At 33.7% G+C, this 19,241-nt stretch overlaps 2 protein-coding genes and 1 pseudogene across 5 annotated transcripts; 2 read left to right on the top strand and 1 right to left on the bottom strand.

Moving 5' to 3' along the window:
• Nucleotides 1–153: 153 nt before the first annotated feature.
• LOC123010132 lies at nt 154–946 on the top strand (annotated as a pseudogene).
• Nucleotides 947–4,269: 3,323 nt separating this feature from the next.
• Nucleotides 4,270–7,177, top strand: LOC123010133. The gene is made up of 4 exons (XM_044406835.1): nt 4,270–4,624; nt 4,673–4,805; nt 4,866–5,335; nt 7,057–7,177. Exons 1-4 carry the CDS (start codon nt 4,329–4,331, stop codon nt 7,175–7,177), a joined length of 1,020 nt encoding a protein of 339 aa, XP_044262770.1. The 5' UTR covers nt 4,270–4,328.
• A 2,068-nt stretch (nt 7,178–9,245) lies between these two features.
• On the bottom strand, nt 9,246–11,671 carry LOC123010072 (luciferin sulfotransferase-like). Of its 4 annotated transcripts, XR_006413073.1 has the most exons (6): nt 11,466–11,670; nt 11,325–11,421; nt 11,072–11,252; nt 10,902–11,022; nt 9,781–10,849; nt 9,246–9,734 (listed from the first exon to the last, which is right to left on the bottom strand). XR_006413073.1 is itself a non-coding variant. In XM_044406747.1 (5 exons), exons 1-5 carry the CDS (start codon nt 11,632–11,634, stop codon nt 10,461–10,463), a joined length of 939 nt encoding a protein of 312 aa, XP_044262682.1. In that variant the 5' UTR covers nt 11,635–11,671; the 3' UTR covers nt 9,246–10,460. The 4 variants fall into 4 exon arrangements, 3 of the variants coding, with proteins under 3 accessions (XP_044262682.1, XP_044262681.1, XP_044262683.1); XM_044406747.1 differs by having other exon boundaries at nt 9,246–10,849; nt 11,325–11,403; nt 11,466–11,671; XM_044406746.1 differs by having other exon boundaries at nt 9,246–10,849.
• Nucleotides 11,672–19,241: the final 7,570 nt, after the last annotated feature.

The following is a 19,241-nucleotide window of genomic DNA, read 5'->3' on the forward strand; positions in this document are numbered from 1 at the left end:
ATCACACATCGAGCTACACTGCACTGATGAGCCCCAAAAGGGCGAAACCGGTCTGCAGTTTGCTCGATGTATGATGTTGTGCCTCTTTTTCACATGTTATTAATAAATAAGTTTCATGTCATGCAGTATTGTTGAAAAACAGAATTACCTACAATGAATTATTTTATGAATAATTTTGAACTTGCTGAAGATGATGATCTTGAAGTACTACAACTTATTGAGCATAGTATACCGCGCCAGGTTTATCAAAGAAAAGATTATTTCAATACATTAAATGCAGCCACCGTCCGTAAAAGATTTCGATTAACAAACGAATGTGTTTTATATTTTCTGCCACTCATAGAAAATCGACTGGAATTTCACACTGATATGTATAAATTCTTTTCCAAGTACTCTTCATTAATTATGTTGTAAAAAATTGTCCCTTCTGATTTACAGCAATAATTGTGTATTACCTATAAATCTGCTATTAACATGTTTGCGGTTATATTCAACCGGTGGTCATCTTGATTTAATAGGGGACTACATGGGTATGCACTTATCAACGGTCTCACGCATTGTAGTACGGGTGTCGGAAGCATTTGCTTCTTTATATGATCAATTTATAAAAATGCCAAATGGGCCAGATCAAATAAGACAAACACAGCAAGAATTTTACAATATAGCGTCTTTCCCACGAGTGATTGGGGCTATCGATTGTACGCATATAAGAAATTCAAAGTCCAGGTATAAAAAATAGATATTGCCAATAATATTTTAAAGTTTTGCATATTACAAATTTAGGTGGTGATGATGCCGAGATATTCCGAAATAGGAAGTTGTACTTTTCTGTAAATATACAAATGGTTTATGATTCGAATTTAAAATAATGAATGTAGTTGCACGATGGCCGGGATCGGCACATGAGATCGCACTCTTTTTTTGGGAGGTTCTTGGTCCATTCTAGGAAAGAAAACACAAACAAAAAAATATTATTTTAATTTTATTTTCAAACTATATCAGTTATAAAATGAACCTAAAATAATTGAAGTAATTATAGATGTCCAACTTACTGTAATTCGTGTGACTCCTTATCACTTTTCACTTTCTCTCACTTTGATTAAACTAGTTCAATTGCCGCCACAATTGTCAAACGCATGTCAAATCGAATAAATTTACAGTGTTGCCAAATAACATCGCCGATTAACTAAACGACGGTCGCCAACGTTCGGTGCAAAAGAAACAATGAATTTTAATATGAGACTAACTAAAGGCCGATTAGTTAAACGGAGATTTTAATCCGGGACGGTGCAAACCACCCTTAGTGGCTATGTGCAGCTTCCAAGAAGACGTATGTATTGGGAATACGAAACCGACACTCATAATACTTTAGTGTCTGAAGCTATATCTCAGAATAAATTTGAACACATTTTGTCTCATTTTCATGTTGCAAATAATACAACAATTCATCTCACTACAGACAAATTTGCAAAACTTGGGCCATTATTTGTTCATCTCAATAGAAAGTTTATAATATAAGCTGCATTTCAAAAATTCTGGTAAAAAAGCGCCACAAATCAAAATTGATAACAGATAAATGAAAACAACCTCTATAAAAGTTATTTGTAATTTAGCGTAGAATCCAAAAATAAAATCAAACTGAGTAGATTCCATTTAAAAAAACATAACTTTAGTGTTTTTTTAATATTGGGACACCCCCTGTATATAAACCACAATATTTTTAAAATGTACATCAAAAACGCAGCTATAATCTAAAAAAAAGAAAAAGTCAATAACTCTTAAAATAAACAAGTTATAGAGCTTTTTCGGACCGTTGGGACAGCCTGTATGTGCCCACCGTCCTACATATAGGACGCCATTTTTATTTTGTTTTTTTTCGAAAATAGATTTTATTTTTATATATACAGGATGTTCCGTTTTTATTGTTACAAATTTAAGCAGGTGATAGGATATTCAATTTTAAGATAAAAGTTTCCTATAAACATGTATCGAAAAATATTAAATAAGGAAGCTACATCCAATGAAAGGGGTGCATCTTTTAATGGATTTCTTCCAATATTTCAGCAACCATTGTAGATAAAATTTCAATTTGGTACAACTGATAACCTTTATACACCCAAACGAATTCAAAGATAAAATCTCGAAATTTTTCCTCAGGGATGTCCTAAACTAGGGGGGGGGGTATAGGGTAAAAGTACCCTAACTATTTTCGCTGTTGGTTCGCGGCACTTTCAGCCACAAAATTCTAAACTTCATAGTTTTCTACAAAAAAGAGGTCTCTTGCGTTTTTTCTATTCAACTTACCGTTTTTAAGTAAAATCAGTTTACAATTTGTTTTACAGACCATAAAAAAAATAAAAATTAAAAATTAAATTTGTTTCACTGTTTAAGATACCCGTGATTAAAAATAATGACAACTGATCTTTGAATTCGTTCAGATGTTATCAGTTGTACCAACTTTTGTAATTTTATGTATTCTGCAATAGTGAAAAACCCCATTAAAAAACGCATCCCTTTCAGAAGATGTAGCTCGGTTACGTAATATTTTTTGATACATGTTCATAAGAAACTTTTGTCTCAAAATTGAATATTCTATCACTTGTTTAAATTTGTAACAGTAAAAACGGAACATCCTGTATATGTTGTTTTTATATCAACAATAAACGAATTTTACAAAAAACTGAAAAAAAATATTCACAGGTTGTATGGGCATATCTGGGCTAATTCGGCTACATTCTTGAGTAATCCTGTTCCTTAATTCTTGAATATTTTGGGGGGGTGTTTGATAAATTTGTGATTTCAGGTGACCCCAAAGAAAAAAATCAGGGGGTGACAAATCTGGCGATCTTGCCCGCCATTCCACAGCACCTCTCCGACCAATCCATTTGCCAGGAAATCTTTGATCCAGCCATTGTCGGACGCCTACTGCATAGTGCGGTGGGGCTCCATCTTGCTGAAAATGTAAATTGTGTTCCTCTACTACCATGTCACCATCTTCATTCATTTCGTTTTCTAAAGTTTGGGTTATTAAAGGATCAGTTTCATTTTCTAACAGATTTAGGTATAATGGCCCAGTAAAATTTTCTTCGATAAAAAGCGGCCCAATGATGTTGTTTCCAAGTATTTTCGCCCCCACACATTAATTTTTTGGGGAAACTGAGTTCTATCCTCTCGGAATATGTGTGGATTTTCATTGTTTCAATATCTGCAATTGTGTCTGTTGACTAATCCATTTAGGAAAAAAGTTGATTCGTCGCTGAAGCAAATATTTCATGTCAGATTTGGGTTCTCTTGAATTCTTAGAGACATGATTTCGCAAAACTGAATTCTTCTATCAGCATCGTCTTCTGTGAGTTGTTGGTGAATTTGCATTTTGTATGGAAAAAATTTGTTCTTTCTTAGTACTTTTTGTACGGATCCGACCGAAATGTTTGTCAACTTTGCCACTTTTGGGATGGAGGTCGTGTGACCCATACTAAAGTAACCCAGTACTTCAATTACTGCACCTTCATTTAAAACCCTTGGTTTTCTATTTCTTTTATTGTGTACAGATCCCTCTTCTTCAAATTTTTTCACTAAACTTATCACATACCTGTGGGACACATGTTTGTTTAGATGCCTCTGGTTGAACACCTTGGCAGTGCGACGAGCCCAGTGGTTTTGAGACCCGTAAATGTAAATAATTTCCGTTCTTTCTTGCAAGGTGTACACCATTTTCAAGTAACGAGAAATTATAAAAAGTGACAAAAGTGTTACTGAACTGTCAAATGGTAAATTTTCGCTGAATTGTTGACACCACCGCCTTCTTAATAAAATGTAGTAGATGGCAAATAATCAAAATCTAAATTTCTAAAATAAAACTACCCCTAACTCAAAAACGAATAGACAAAATATTTTTTTTTCATTTACGGTTAGGTAAGCTTTTTTCCACCCCTTCCAAAAATGTTTCAAAAAGTTGGAGGTGCTCTTTAAAATTTTAAAATAAGAGTGGTTAGTGACTAGGGGATGAAACCTAATAGATATCTATACACTAAGTGAGTTAAATGAATGTTTATTCAAGAGAAGAAAGTTTAGCTCAAGAGCGCGTAGCGCGAGTGAGCTAATTCTTCAAGTGAATAAACATTCATTTAACTCACGTAGTTTATACAATATTTTATTCAATTTTGCGAGACTCAGCTTCAATTTACAGATTATTACGAATTTATGCAAAATACGACAACAAAAATCAAGTTTGTGACAGTCGTGGTTGGTACGTTGTTGTGACAACACCTCCCTAGCAACCATTTTGGTATAAACAATTATTTTAATGTGAATCATTTTCGTGAAAAATGTCGAAGTCAGAAATATGCGACGATAACGATATTTTTGTTCCGGAAGATGTAATGAACGAAGCACTAGAAGCAGTAGGCAAAGTAGTACCAGTAAAATCCAAAATATTATATGAAAAAGAGTATAATTGTTTTTGTAATTGGAGAAATAAAAAGAACGCCCGAGGAGTCGACGAGAAGATAATTTTGGCGTATATTTCGGAGCGATCAAAAACTGTAAAATCGTCTTCATTGTGGTCATACCATTCACAGCTGAAGAAAATGTTATTGGTTAAGGAAAATGTTGATATAAACAGGTTTGTGGATGTTTAACTATAGAATTTGTGCTAAATTAATGTTTGTAGATTCCATCAAGTAAAAGCATTTTTGAAGCAGCATTCTGTAGCACACAGGGCAAAGAAGTCGAAGGTTTTTACACGGGAAGAACTTGAAAAGTTTCTGGATACTGCTCCTGACGATAAATTTTTGTTGTTAAAAGTAAGTAATAGATCAGATTTTTTTAAATGACGATAATAACAAGAAGATTTATTATTGTAGGTTGTCCTTATCATGGGTGTTGCTGGGGGGTACAGAATTGGAGAGCTGGTGAGCATGTCTGTTGATGATATTGACGACAGGGGAAACGTACTAGTCGTCCAGATTCCAGACACAAAAACATACAAGCCACGGGTTTTTACTGTTGTTGATGGTGCTAACCTCGTCCATTCAATTGACGTGTTTCGCAAGTACAAGGATTTAAGGCCAGAAAAAGTTACTCATAAGCGTTTGTTTTTGAATTACCAAAATCAAAAATGTACCGTGCAGCCTGTGGGTTTGAACACTTTCGCAAAGATGCCACAAAAAATTGCTGGATTTCTGGGTCTTTCCAATGCGGAACCATATACAGGACACAGTTTTCGACGTTCGTCAGCCACACTTCTTGCTGACGCTGGCGCTGACTTGACTGTATTAAAGAGACACGGCGGGTGGCGCTCAAATTCAGTTTCGGAGGGATATATCGAGGATTCGCTTGCAAATAAAATAAAAATTTCAAAGAAAATTCTTGGAAAAAATGAAAGTGAAGTATGCGTTGGAGCTTCTGGCGTTACAGTGGAAGCAAAAAGAAATGTTGAAGTTGCCACTACAAGTGGTATTAGTATTACAGAAATTAATGAAAAAAAGAACATAAGAATTACTAATGGAGAATTATCCAATCCATTAATAAATGATGGATGTAAGCTTAATTTTAGTGACTTGCATAATTGTAATTTTTATTTTAATTCTAAATAAATGTTCTAACAAGTTCTACATATATATCTGATTTTTAATAAAGAGTGAATTAATTTTTTTTTAATCACTAGTGAGTTAAAAATTATTTAATTCACTCTACCGAATAAACAATTGTTTACCTTGGTTATTATAAAGTTAACAAATACGGTTTAATACGTCAAAATTGAATAAAGTATATTATGTAACTATACTTCGCGCGGCGAAGAGACGGAGTGATCACTCGGCGTTCACGTGATAGAAAGTTTGAAAGTTTGATTCACACGATACAACGTAAAAAGTCAGATTTGGCGCGCGAATATCTCTTTTTTTGGTCCCACTATTTGGAGTTTTTTCCACTTTGCGACTATGGTATGACGCGTTGTCCAACACAATAATACTGTTTTCTTCCAAACTTGGTAAAATATTTTGAAACCAATGTTCAAAAACCGTGGCATTCATTTCATCGTGATAATCACCACTCTTTTTTGATTCAAACATCAGAAGCCCATTTCCTACCCATCCCTCGTCTGAACCCATATGTAAAATTATTAAGCGGCTTCCTTTTCCTGACGGATTCCTTAATCCAGTTGACAAACCAGTAACAAAGGCTTGTCTTGGGTTTGTTACTGTTGTGTCACACCACACTTTGTTTACTGTGTGTCCTGCGTTAATCCAGGTTTCATCTAAGTAATAAATTTTTCTATTTGCCTCCTTGTATTTTTTGATTTCCCGCAAATATTTTCTTCTCCATGCTATTATTTCATTTTTTTCTTTTAGTATGCTATTTCTTGACCTTCCTTTGTATCTAAATAATAAAACAACATTATTTAACATACCCATATAAATAATTTCTTTAACTTACCGAAAGTTTAGTTCTTTGAGCAATATTCTCAATGAAGTCTTTTTCAAATGTGAAAGATCTTCACGTTCTTGCAGAGCTTCATAAATTTTTTGTATTGTCGGTGGCTCATTTCTTAAGAAGAATGAATGTACTAATCTTCTTATAGAATTTTTGTCTTCTTCTGTGATGTTATCAAGTACCGATCTCAAACGGAGATATTTTTTGGGGGGTCTAAATGAATGTTCGTTTTCATTATACTCTTTTAAAATGCTGTACACACTAGAAACTGAGCTTCCTGTAATAAGAATAAATTTATAAAATTACAAGTACCTACGTAGATTTGCTTGACAGTACATACCAGCAGTTTTGCGGTAAATGCAACTGACTGTACTTTTGAAAATTCAGGATTATCCGATTTACAGGTCTTGAAAATATTCAAAACTGATTCCTTTTCTTCTACAGAAAAATGACGCCTTGGGCGTTTTTTCGGTGGAGAAAATCCGTTGTTCATAACGAAAGCTAACCTAAACACATGTACAATAATTAATTTTCATAAATCTCAATTGATTATAAGTTACCTACCTTCTCGGAAACTGTTAAAGTATGAAGAGTCTTCAAAAAGACTGATTTTTGCAATAGCAATAACAATAAGAACAAAAAGAACAGGAGAACACAAAAAGACAAAGCACAAGGCGAAATGGCGAAAATGACGACCGGCAATATCGGCTTCTGTTGTAACCGACAAAAAGAGGAGCGGTAGAGCCACCGAGAGAACAAGAGTTACAAAATGTGCCACTGTAAGAAGGGCTGGAGCTTAGCTGGAGCACGCACTGATCACGCGTTTTTATTGCTCCGTAGCTTGGCCGCGCGTACTATAGTGTTATAAACGCCACTTTAGACGTGGGTTTTATTAGGCACGAGCGAAGCGCAGCGGTTTATACGCAGGTTAGTAGGTACTGACTTTTTGATTTTTCCGGCAGCAAGCTAGCTGTGGCCGAGGCCGCTGCTTTGGTGATCTCTGGTGGGGTGCAAATTACAATAAAAACATCATCTTCACTTTCATTTAAAATTATTTTTCACAAAAACCCCAGCGCCGTCACCCCGTCTAAATGACAACTGACAGAAAGCACCTCAGTGGACTTAGCAATAATATTTTTCTTGCTGGCAAAATTTAAATTACAATCGATCAAAAATTTGCTGCTCGCGTCGCGTTGTGGCGTTTTTCTCAACATTTTCGTTTTGTGCAGCCAGATTCACACACAAAAAATTATTAAAATTACAGAAAGCTAACTTCAGCCCGTGACTAATATGACAGTTGCTATTAGCAACGTGACTTGGACGCATATTGGTCACGGCTTGTTAAGGTGTGTATAAAAAGTCACTTAGCATCATGGAAACATATAGGATAATCCGTGTTTTATATGTGGGGGTAGAAAAATACCAATATCAAAAGTTATTGAGACTAAATCCTTTTGAAATGAAATCCCTGTATATTTACACAAACGATAATTTTTTCATTGCTAATAATGCCTTTAAGATAGGATTTACAAGTTGTGTATTTCAAAATCACTCTATACAGACACGTACTGATAAGCACTTTGAATACTAACAGAATAAAATTCATTATATAAATGTGTTACAAGACAGGTTTATAATATTAAAATTCCCTATGGCAACGCTAGTTCTATACAGTTTTTAGATCATAACGTTTTATATAAACTTAAAAGTAAACGCTATGGTAAGTGCATTTTGTACATAGAAACGTGAATGACAGAATAAATTTATATCTGTTTAATATTACTGTATGACTATTTCATACATTTACATTTCGGCCAATAGCATCTCGTCATTCAACAATGAGTAAAAAATTTCAATCAATAAAATTGATGACAGCAAAATTTTATCGCCTTCACCTCATATTTAGAGCCAATGAGTGAAGGATATTTACGAACAAAATCGACACAAAGCCAGTTTTCAAGTGACAATTTTTTTCATACACTAAAAATCTCATAAGCCATGGGGTTTTTGCCACTATGCCAGCGACAAAAGTTTGCCCTAACTATTACAGCGACAAAACGGAACCTAGCTTTTGAAAGCGTCTGAATTTAGTAGGTCTGCATCATCGGTCCCTAGACAACAAAAAAAAAAAAATAAAAAAATTTAAACAAATTTTTCACAAACTTGCGTTTTCAGTATCTAATCTGTGAAAATGTCGCGCTTTGGAGAATCTTCGAGTGGAGAAATTGAAAAAGCCATCAACAATAATGTGCCTCGCAATACTGTGAATTCAAGTACGTCAATTTGACAAATGAAATCTCTAAATGGACCAAATCTTCAGCGAAAAGTATTGGACTTGATGTCAAGAGGGTGAAAATTACGAACCATTCTAATCGAGCTGCCGCCCTAACGGAATTGTCCGGAAGTGGTATAGGTGAACAAAAACTTGTGAAAATTACGGGACATAACAATCCATCGTCATTAAAACCGTACCTTCAGTTAGATCAAGAACATCATAGAGACATTATTGGGTCCATTCGTACTACCATCCAGGAAACAGTTAGTACCACCGCTCAAAATACCAGCATGCAGCAAACTATTAACAAGAAACAAGAAATTTCTGAAAATCAAATTGTTTATGAGAATTGTGTTTTTAATATGTGGCGGGTGTTTAAGACGCTTTGATAAAAGTTTAATTCTTTTACGATCCGAACGGGTTGCGCCAAAAGAAGAATAAATTTACTTGAGTTAGGTTCTCCAGCGTTATTTTGTGGAGCCAATCACTTTGGGAAGATGAAGGAATTAAGCAGTCAGAAATCCAAGTATTTAAATTAACAATAACAATTTATTTATTAATTAATTAAACAATATAAGTTTAGAAAATATTATAAAATAAAATGAAAGAAAATAAAATAAAAGATAAAACATTATACTTCTTTGTTCATACTTAAGGTTACACCTTCCGAATTCATGGAGCTATTGTCTAACTGAATGAAGTAGGTACTAGTTTAAAACGAACGAACAATATAATTCAAATCCTACTAGCAAAATCCAATACAAGATAAAATAAACAAACAACTTATTCCTAATGAATAAGCTTTCAAGTGACATTAAATCATATCAAGTGAATTAACAATTATAACTAAAATCTAATGCAAGAGGAGAAACAGTTCCAGGAAAGGATCAGTCATTCAACAGCCCGAAACCCCGTAGTTTCGAAGTAAATCTCGTATTACTCGATTACTCGCCCTACGGACTCGTAATTTTTTCAGAAGCAGTTTTTTTCGTTAAATTGCCAGGAAACAAAATTCTCACTAAAACTTCGAAAAAAAAGCTCTCGTGTAATTATAAATGATAAAATTTTACCAACATGGTAACAGTCTAAACAACTTCTGTCGTTTTAAATATTTTGACAGTTATTTCAGTTAATTTGAAAAATTAATAAAAACACGCGATTTCGGAATGTATCAATTCCTGACATTACACTTGCAAGTTCAATAAGTGTTCCTCAAAACAGATCAAAACGAAGGCTTGTACATGGAAACAATTCTCTCAATTCTGCGAAGAAAGAAATTATGAGCTGACTGCCGATACTCCAATAAATCGTCTAGCAGAAATTTTACAAGACTGGGCGTTTAGAGAGCTTCGAGGTAGGTACCTCACCAACAATACAGCCAGAAACTCATAAAACGTCTGTCAGAAGTGAAAATAACGACATTTCCAGCAAAATGGTTTACAATAATTGTACATTTAATATTTATAATAAATAGTTGTAGACTTGAATGTGTAGTTTTATTCATGAAATAGTCCTCCGAATACCATTCGTGGTAAACTTTGGTCTGACAAAATTTTTCGATTGATTTACTCGAGTTTTTATTGCCAATTTAGCACGTGACATTGTTCAAAAACCTCTCGTCTGCGACTCGAGGTTTTTCTAACAATGTCTCTCGATAAATTGCTATGCAACAAACTCTCTGCCAATCTGAAAATTTTGTCCACAAAATTTTACCACTTATGATATTACTACAGAAAATGTAATGGTCATTTTACACCACATAATAACTTCCTTCTGTATTTCTTTGAATCCATTCATCAAATCGGTTTATCATTTCTGATGGCATTATAACCTTGTAATCACCAGTTTTTCCAGACCTGAAAAACCTTCCGTCGGAATTTGTCAAATTATGTTTTTTAAATATATTAATCATGTCTTCTTTATTAACCGCGGGATTTTGCTTCATTTTTTCAAAACTTAAGTGCACAAGCAAAATGTCAACTTGTTGATCGTTCAAGGGACGTTCTAGAAACTCGGAAACGCTTTGTATCACTTTGCGTAAATCTTTTTTCATATCTTCGTATTTTAGGAAAAGGAAATTTGGAGCGTTCCTCATTTTCCAATACGTCAAAACATGCTGCCAGTATGGTGCATATAATACTAAGAGAAAACAAATAGTAGTGAAGTGGAATGGAACAAAATTATGTTATACCTTTTCCTGCAAGAAACAATTCACAAAATTCGTCAAAAGTGCCGCTGTAACCGTTTATCAACTGTTCGTGGTTATGAAAAGAGACACAAACATCTTTTGGATTTCGAGCGACATAAATAATCTACAATGTTTATAATGGATGAAAAGTACGTAAAAAGTAAGTAACATACCTTTGGTTTTTTAACTCCGTTTTGAATTTGTTTTGGTAATAATTCCCAAGGTAAATGTGTTTTAACTACCTTTGGTCCTATTTGAGATTTGACAAAGTTTATAGAGTCTAATAGACTTGCTGGTATTTTAAAATCCGTACAGGTTTTCATCAGATTTTGATAATCTTTTAGGGTACTTATTCTGTAATAAACAGTTCATAAAGAGAGAATTAATCAGTGTGTTAGGTATGGCTTAAAAAAAACAGAAACTTACTCCAAAAATGGAGATCGTTCATTTAAATCTTCTTTTGCTTTTTCAAAATCCAAATTATCAAAAATCATCCACACCATTTCTTGGGTCCAAGTGATTCCTTTATCAAAACTTACAGTATGTGAAAATTAAAAAAAAAATTACCTGACTTAGGAAAGGTAGAAATCCAAATATCATTATCGCTAACTTCAAAATTATCAATTTGATGTTTTGCTTGTTTAAATTGATCTGTGAGAGTAAACCCTTCAACTGGAATATATTCTCTTTTCGCAGGATTGATCCACTTTTCTTGAACAGTCTTGTGAGAATTCATGTTTTATCTGCTTTATAGTTAAATTATTTAAACAAAACTTAATAAATGCAAAATTAGATCTTATATTTATAGTGTTTCACTTCACGTCAGTGGCGGCTCGTCAGGTGAGGCAACTGAGGTCGGGCCTCACTTACTAAATTTAAGCGATTTTTTTTTAATTTGTTTTTTCTATTTATTAACAATCATTACTTCGATGTAATTTTCTTCCTAGTGAAAAGATTCTTTGTTAAAAAAATGTGCCGACACTTAATATGTTTCAAAGCCAGCGCAATTAGTATGAGCACAGATGAGGCATGCGCAGTACGGTCTGTTACAGCGAAAAGGAAGACATACAGGTGCATGTTTCTTTTTTTTAAAGAGGCCTGAAATTTCGTAGCCTCCCGTTGAACTTCGTTTTCGCTTCGTCGCCTGCATGCCAGATAACGGGTGGCGGGTGCCGAGATTGGAATTGTAATCAGTGTTGCCAGTTGTGATACTATAGTACCATATTGATACTTTTCTTTAAAAAATGGTACTGTGATACTCTTAATACATTTTTGGTACTTTTTTTAATCTTATGTAATGTAAATGAATAATAAATACAATAAGGGCGATTTCTAAAGTCCAGAGTAAAATTTAGAATGACCTAGTCCTAACATTTTGTCTGGTCATGTTTATGCTACGTATGATTTCGCGCGCATTTCAGGCGCACGACTGCGCAAAGTTACCACATGAAATGTAACTAGATTTAGAAACCAACACCGAACACGTGCCGAACACCATGAGGTCAATTTTGTTGATTCAGCGGTTTTGTTAGCAATTCATGCTTGTTAGCTTGTTTCGTTTCGTGCTTCGTAAAGTGGAAAAGAAATATAAATTTAATGGACAAGTAAGTTTTATCATATAACAAGCGTCTAGAAATGAATGACATCGTAGTGTGTCTTATTGGTGTCTTGGCTAGGCCAGCGTAGGTCTAATCTAGGTAAGACACATGTCATTCATCTTTAGATTACTTGTTATAGCATTGTATGCTTAATTTTATTTATATACATGTTCCTAGACATTTAATTTTGATTTATTAATTGCCTGTATTATAGGTTTTTGATTAGAACTTTACCATCTACTTCAAGTTCGAAAGAGTTGGATATTCCAGTAAATCAAGCAAAATCAGTCATTCCCACAAATTTAGAAAATCTCTCGGATTATGCTAATTCAGATGACAGTTTACAATCAGAGAAAGAAAAAGAAAGCGACCCTGAGGAGTCAGATAAGGGCCAGGAACCTACACCAGCAGTAAACTTAAATTACGCTTTGCTTAGATTGTATTTATCTTTTTTTTTTTTAGAAGAAACGACGTAGTAACACAAGACAGTTTAGGCTATCAATGTTTTCATGGTTGAAAAATAAGGACGGCTTGAGCTTTTGCAAGTATTGCAACAAAACTTTGAAAGGTTCGCAAACTCTTTTAAAAAGGCATGAAATGACAGATGGTCACAAAAGAAATGTTGATTATTGTAAAAAAACACCTAATGTTAGTGAACTGTTAAAAAAAAAAGAACTCGAACAGCTTACAGAGAGTATGAGAGTTCGTAAGGCAGAACTATGCTTAACTATGTGTTTGGTAGAACACAATCTTCCGTTTGTTCTCATGGATCATTTGCCAAAAGTATTAGCAACAGCAGTTCCTGATTCACAAATAGTTAATAAAATAAAATGCTCACGAACAAAAACCGTTAAACTAGTGCATCTCTTGAGAAAAGAAGCAGAAAAAGATATTATAAGTCAATTACAAAAGCGCAAATTTTCCATAATTCTGGACGAAACAACAGATATTTCAGTAAGAAAATGCCTTGCTGTGGTTGTAAGATACGTTGACAATTGTCAACAAGTTCAGGACAAATTATTAACAATTATAGAGCCAGTAAATTGCACAGCTGAAGGAATCACTTCTTCTGTATTAGACGCCTTTAAAAGTTTAAATGTTCCTAGTGAAAATATTATTGGCTATGGAGGGGATAACTGTTCAGTTATGATGGGTGATATTGGTGGTGTCAAGGCGAAGCTTAGAACAGTTAATCCAAATATATTCGTCACTGGCTGCATTTGCCACTCTATATGCATTTGTGTGCATCGTATGCAGCTAAAAAGCTTCCTCCTCAACTGGAGCAATTTGTGAGGGACATTTATAATTACATCGGCAGAAGTAGTGTTAGACTTAAAGATTTTAAAGAGTTTCAAGTATTTGTTGATGTTAAACCTCACAAGTTACTGAAAATAAGTCAAACTCGTTGGTTGTCGTTAGAGGTATGTTCAATAGATTCGTAAACAGTTTTCTATAAATCTTAAATTTTAGGCAGTCGTAAATCGAATACTGGAGCAATGGAATGCATTAGAATTATTTATCACTGCTGAAGTGGCCGAAGATGATCTAATCACCCCGCAAAATATATTAGACATTCTGAAAAACCAGCCAGTCTACAAACTTTATTTGCAATTTTTAAGTTTTATTCTTCCAACAATTAATAGAATTAATTTGGAATTCCAATCAGAAAAGCCAAAGCTTTATTTGATATATGACAGAATAAGTACTCTTTACAAAAGTATTTTAAAAAATTTTATGCACAAAAATTATGTTGATCAAACACCACTGCCCAACATTAATCCACTGGCTGTAAGAAATTATTTACGAGATGGACAAGTATATTTAGGGGAAGAGGTTGCGCTGCTATTAGCAGACTTGAATTTGGATAATAATACATTGATCGCTTTTAAGAACAATTGTTTAAGCTACTATGTCGAGCTTTCGTTACAAATAAAAGTTCGTTTCCAAAATTTGGAGGAAAATTATAAGCATTTTGGATTAATCGATCCGACAGTTGTCGTAAATGAAAGTCCGTTTATTACACCTTTACTACATCAATTTAAGCATTTGTACTTAAAAAATGTCCAGCTGATAAGTGATGAATATAAAAATATATCTAATTTGTCTATAAAGGCAGAATTGCTTAAACTTCCATTTGAAGAATTTTGGTTTCAACTGTACAATTTAAAAAACTCAGACAATGAAAGAATTTTTGAAAACATTTGTGAATTTGTGTTTAATTTAATGAGCCTGCCTCACAGCAGTGCCGCGGCAGAAAGGGTTTTTTCCAATTTAAACTTAATAAAAACAAAAACTAGAAATAGGCTGTTGCCAGAGCAATGCAATGCTTTATTAGTTGCTAAAGAATTATTAAAAAATGGCAGCTGTTTTGAGTGGAAACCCTCAACAGAATTAACAAAAACAAAAATTAATTATTAGGTATTGTATTTCGTCTCATATGTCTCAAGGGGACGATTTTGCTTTAAGTTGCGTTTCTGTTTTATAAATATATACATATACTAACTGCAATAATATGTATTTATTTTTGTTATGACTGTTTTTGAATTTATGTTGAATTTTATATTTTTTGTTTTATTTATTTTTCTTTAACGAAGTTGTTTTTTTGTTTTATAAAGACTGTTTTTTACTCGATATTTATATTTACTTATAAACTTATATAATGTTGGTACTTTTTATTTTGTTTTGGTACGTTCTATCCCCTCCATTTGATACCTGTCGTTTGCAACATTCTGGCAACACTGATTGTAATCAGTGTAGAACTGTATCAAGCAAAGGTACATCTCAAAGAATCAGAAGCAGGTAAGATGAATTCTCAACACGATCCTGTAGTACTGTTGTTGAATATTCCATTTTCGCGGCGTAACGAGATAGAAAAACGACAAATTCTGGAATTAATACTCCACGATTGTGTATAATCACAACTTCAGGTTCACATATGCGATCTTTTCAGAGTTCCTGGTACGCTTGTCATACTTGGTTATGTGGTAGCGTTTTTATGGAAAGTTTATTTTGTTGGCCGTGCCTGTTGATCGGCAATGTAAAAAATGTGTGGAGTTCGGGGAAGGTTTTAAAAGTTTAAAAAAATTTTCACGTGGGGTAAAGTTACATGATGCATCCCAAGAACATTTAAAAAATTGCGTGGTTGTGAAAAGAATTGAAACAAACGTACTTAGCGTCGCCGAAGCATTACAAGAGCATTTTTATTTAAAGAAAATTTTATTTAATGAGAATGTTAGGAAAAACAAGCAGCTAGTGACATATTTAATAGACGTCACGTTGCTTCTTGGAAAGCAGAAATTGGGCAGATTACCTCAATGGTGATATGGAAACATCTGCAATTATTTTTATTCACAATCACTAATGTAATATGCCGATTACTAATCTTTTAAAGGTTCGGAAGCACATCATTAAATCTCATGAGGAGTAATAATATTACTTCTCTTGGGCGGTAATATGCAGGATAACCAACCTTAAAATTACAAAAATACCGGGATTTTTTCTTCCAAATTGTCAAGTTACGCATAATATTTTGCTAAATTAGTATTCAATTGCTTTTATAGCAGTTTCTCTTACTTCTGGAGGAGTACACTGCTCCATTTCGACGATTTAAATCAGATTCACACATTATTTCAATATTTTCTTTGACATTTCTGAAATGTCAAAAATCAAACGCCATTTGAATGGCCTACCACCTTTGGACCTTAGCTTTGTGATAATTTTATTTTAGCAAATTTTTGACTGAAAATAATGTGATTGTGAATAACATAGCATACAAACCTCGGTGGTAATGGCATTACCCCTTGTGCTTTATCCGATCTCGAGGCTGGCGCCTCTCGATCGTATAAGCATAAGCACTCGGGGTAATGCCATATTTACCACCTCGCTTATAATGTACCATTTCGTGGCCTCACCTGACTCAAGAGTCACGAGCCGCCACTGCTTCACGTATCTACTAAGATACTGAGGAAAACAAATGAATCCTTTTAAGCTGTTAGACTTAACACTGTTTAAATTACGAAATCATGTCACAATAATATTTGTACACAATTTTCCGCAGAATTTTTTTAGATTTTTACATGGTGGTTTTGAAATAATTGGCAAAATTTTACATATTATTAGATATTAGAACATAATATGCAGAGCAAAAAAACTTTTTTAGGCCTTGACAACTGCAATTGCTATTTTTGGGCGCACTCGAACTGCGGTCCAAGTACCGTCAGGTAAAAAGGGTCATAATCGGTCTTACTAATCTCCTCCCGAACTGCGGTCAACGATTAAATATTAATTTTAATGACATACCTCCTTTCTCAGAAAAATTTAAGGCTGTCCGGGAGTGAACCGGCAAGTCGGTTTTCAGCACTTATTATTCTTTTTTAAAAGCAACCAGCAATACACCCTAGACAGGGTCCAAACTCAGTCTTTACCTGCGTTCAGGGGTTGGGTTAGTAAGAGTAATAAATTGTAATAAAAGTAAAAGATTAGTTCGCTAATATTTTTATGCCTTGAATTTGTGGAAGTTGCTCCTGAAATTTCTTACAAATTGTTTTGACTTTTGGATCTTAAAAAAAATTAATTATAATTATTCTATCTACCTGATAGGTTGTACATATTTATTAAATTAGAAAACTCACATGTTCCATTTTCCGAAACAAGCTGAGTCTTTGCTGGACCCAATAAAATAGTATGAAAAATGGTTATATTAGGTACTCAATACCCAAAATACAGTTTTTCAGAACGGATAAGTCAATTTAGTTACTATGGTGGCGAAATWTGTTTAATTAATAATARGTGTAAATTTGTTGTATGATAAATTATTTTGTCTGATTATTGTTGCTATTTATTAAAACTCTCTCAGAGATAATAAATAATCTTAGATCCCAACAAGGCACACATTTTATCGAAAAAAAAATGGTCAGGTCTACTAAACACGGCAGATTCGGTAGAAGTACAATTCCAACAAAATTAGCTTATTTTCTCATTTCACGTCAAATGTTTCTGCTTCTAGTTTTCTAATATTAATAACTGAAAATTATTATGCTAATTACATGATAAAGATGACCGTAATCCGTCCTTTGCTTGGGTTGGTACAAGGGCAGGTAGAGACCCTCGATCCTCCACAGAAGCGGCGCTGGCAACGCCTCTAGTGGCAAAAGCAATGAACTAGTAGGCATTTTTGGGCAAAATATATTTATTAATATTTTAAAAACAACAGTGTTTTATTACATGGTGTTTGTTGAATTTGTTAAGAATTCATATTTTGTAATAAATACCAAAACCCTAAAACGAATCTTTAGGTCTACCGTAAGTAAGTATTACCGTAGGTAAGTATTAAATTTTTTTAGAAAAATCTCAACGTATCGGCCTGTAGATTTAAAAAACCTTTGTTTTGATGTATAATACATGAAATTCTGTTGCATATTAAGAGAGTAATCTTGTTTTCAATATACTAACGTCTCGAATCGTTGGTCGCGGACACCCTTAAGGGCCAAATATTAACGATAAGTGGTGGGAACCTGAACCTGTATAATTGTCTGATTTTAATTGTATACCTAGTTACCTACGTGTCGGACACTCACTATCTCACATAATAATATTTTCTTGTGAAAGTAACATGCAATTCATGTGTAATCAACAAATATTCTTTGTTGATGGAACATTTGACTATTGCGCCAAATACTTTTTGCAAATGTTCACAATCCACGTTTACGCTAATAATATGTATGTGCCGGTTGCTTTCTTTTAAAAACCACAAACTCATGTGAGTCATTTCATTCAAAATTTATTTAATAATTATTGTTCTTCCGTACACCCAAATCTCTATGTTTTTTTTAATTCATTGAAGGCTATGCAGACAGATACATATGTCAGAATTAACTCAATAGCTTTAGGTATACATAGAAAAGTTAGGAAGAATGTCATCCAAAACCAGAATTTTATTAACTTTAAGATTGAACAACTTAACAAAACAAATATTGTAGGTATGATTATGTTAAATGCGTGTCTCACAAGTTTTGTAATACTGTTTTGTAAATATATGTTTGTTTCCAAAGTTTTAAATTAAATATAATAAAGTTTAATTGCAATTCAGGAAGGCCAACAGGTACTTAAGTAAAATTTTCTTGACCGCAGTTCGAGATAAGATTAGAGACGACCAGGTAAGTTAAAATTCTTTGACCGCAATTCAGGTGTCGGATTATTCAGCTTCTGACCGCTGACCGTAGTTCGGATGCACCGCTATTTTTACACATTTTTGACAACTACGGAGTCTGAATTTTTCATAGCTTCCCAAGGACAAGTAGACACAAACTGTACCCTTTTTACGTTTATACCTTTTAAGAGCAAAACCCCCTTGATCCGTGCCACTTACGGCGTTTATGAATTGTTGCAATGATCAAGTACATTCTTTACGAACACATCAGTGGCGTACGCTTTACCTCAAAAATAACTTTAATAAATTTTATTTGGAGAACGGTTAATCAAAGAATTTTTTAAATATTTTTTCCAGCATGTACTTATTTGATACTACCCAAGGATAAAAGTTTGTCAGTCTACTTAAGAATCACCCTGTATTATACGATCGGCTAAATAATTTGGAAGAATTTGGTGAAACAAAAACAACAAAAACTTATTCACAACTTAAAAATAAAAAATTACACCTATTAAAATTATTTTGCAGTAAATTGTAATAGTTTGTATAGTTTGAGGACTTTGAGTACGATTTGTGAACTTCCCGAATGTAGGAATT

The sequence above is a fragment of the Tribolium madens genome, unplaced genomic scaffold, assembly GCF_015345945.1.
Source record: "Tribolium madens isolate multiple individuals breed KSU strain unplaced genomic scaffold, Tmad_KSU_1.1 Scaffold_7;HRSCAF=85;Tcas5.2_LG10, whole genome shotgun sequence".
Classification (NCBI taxonomy): Eukaryota; Metazoa; Arthropoda; class Insecta; order Coleoptera; family Tenebrionidae; genus Tribolium; species Tribolium madens.

Bases quoted from the DNA above. Each gene is read 5' to 3' on its own strand.
- LOC123010133 (XM_044406835.1), top strand. From the start codon at position 4,329: ATGTCGAAGTCAGAAATATGCGACGATAACGATATTTTTGTTCCGGAA. The intron at 4,625-4,672 runs GTTTGTGGATGT...TAATGTTTGTAG, and splicing joins GAAAATGTTGATATAAACAG to ATTCCATCAAGTAAAAGCAT. The intron at 5,336-7,056 runs GCTTGCAAATAA...TTTTTGCAATAG, and splicing joins GAGGGATATATCGAGGATTC to CAATAACAATAAGAACAAAA.
- LOC123010072 (XM_044406746.1), bottom strand. From the start codon at position 11,634: ATGAATTCTCACAAGACTGTTCAAGAAAAGTGGATCAATCCTGCGAAA. The intron at 11,422-11,465 runs GTAATTTTTTTT...GTTTTGATAAAG, and splicing joins TTCTACCTTTCCTAAGTCAG to GAATCACTTGGACCCAAGAA. The intron at 11,023-11,071 runs GTATGTTACTTA...TAAACATTGTAG, and splicing joins ACGGAGTTAAAAAACCAAAG to ATTATTTATGTCGCTCGAAA.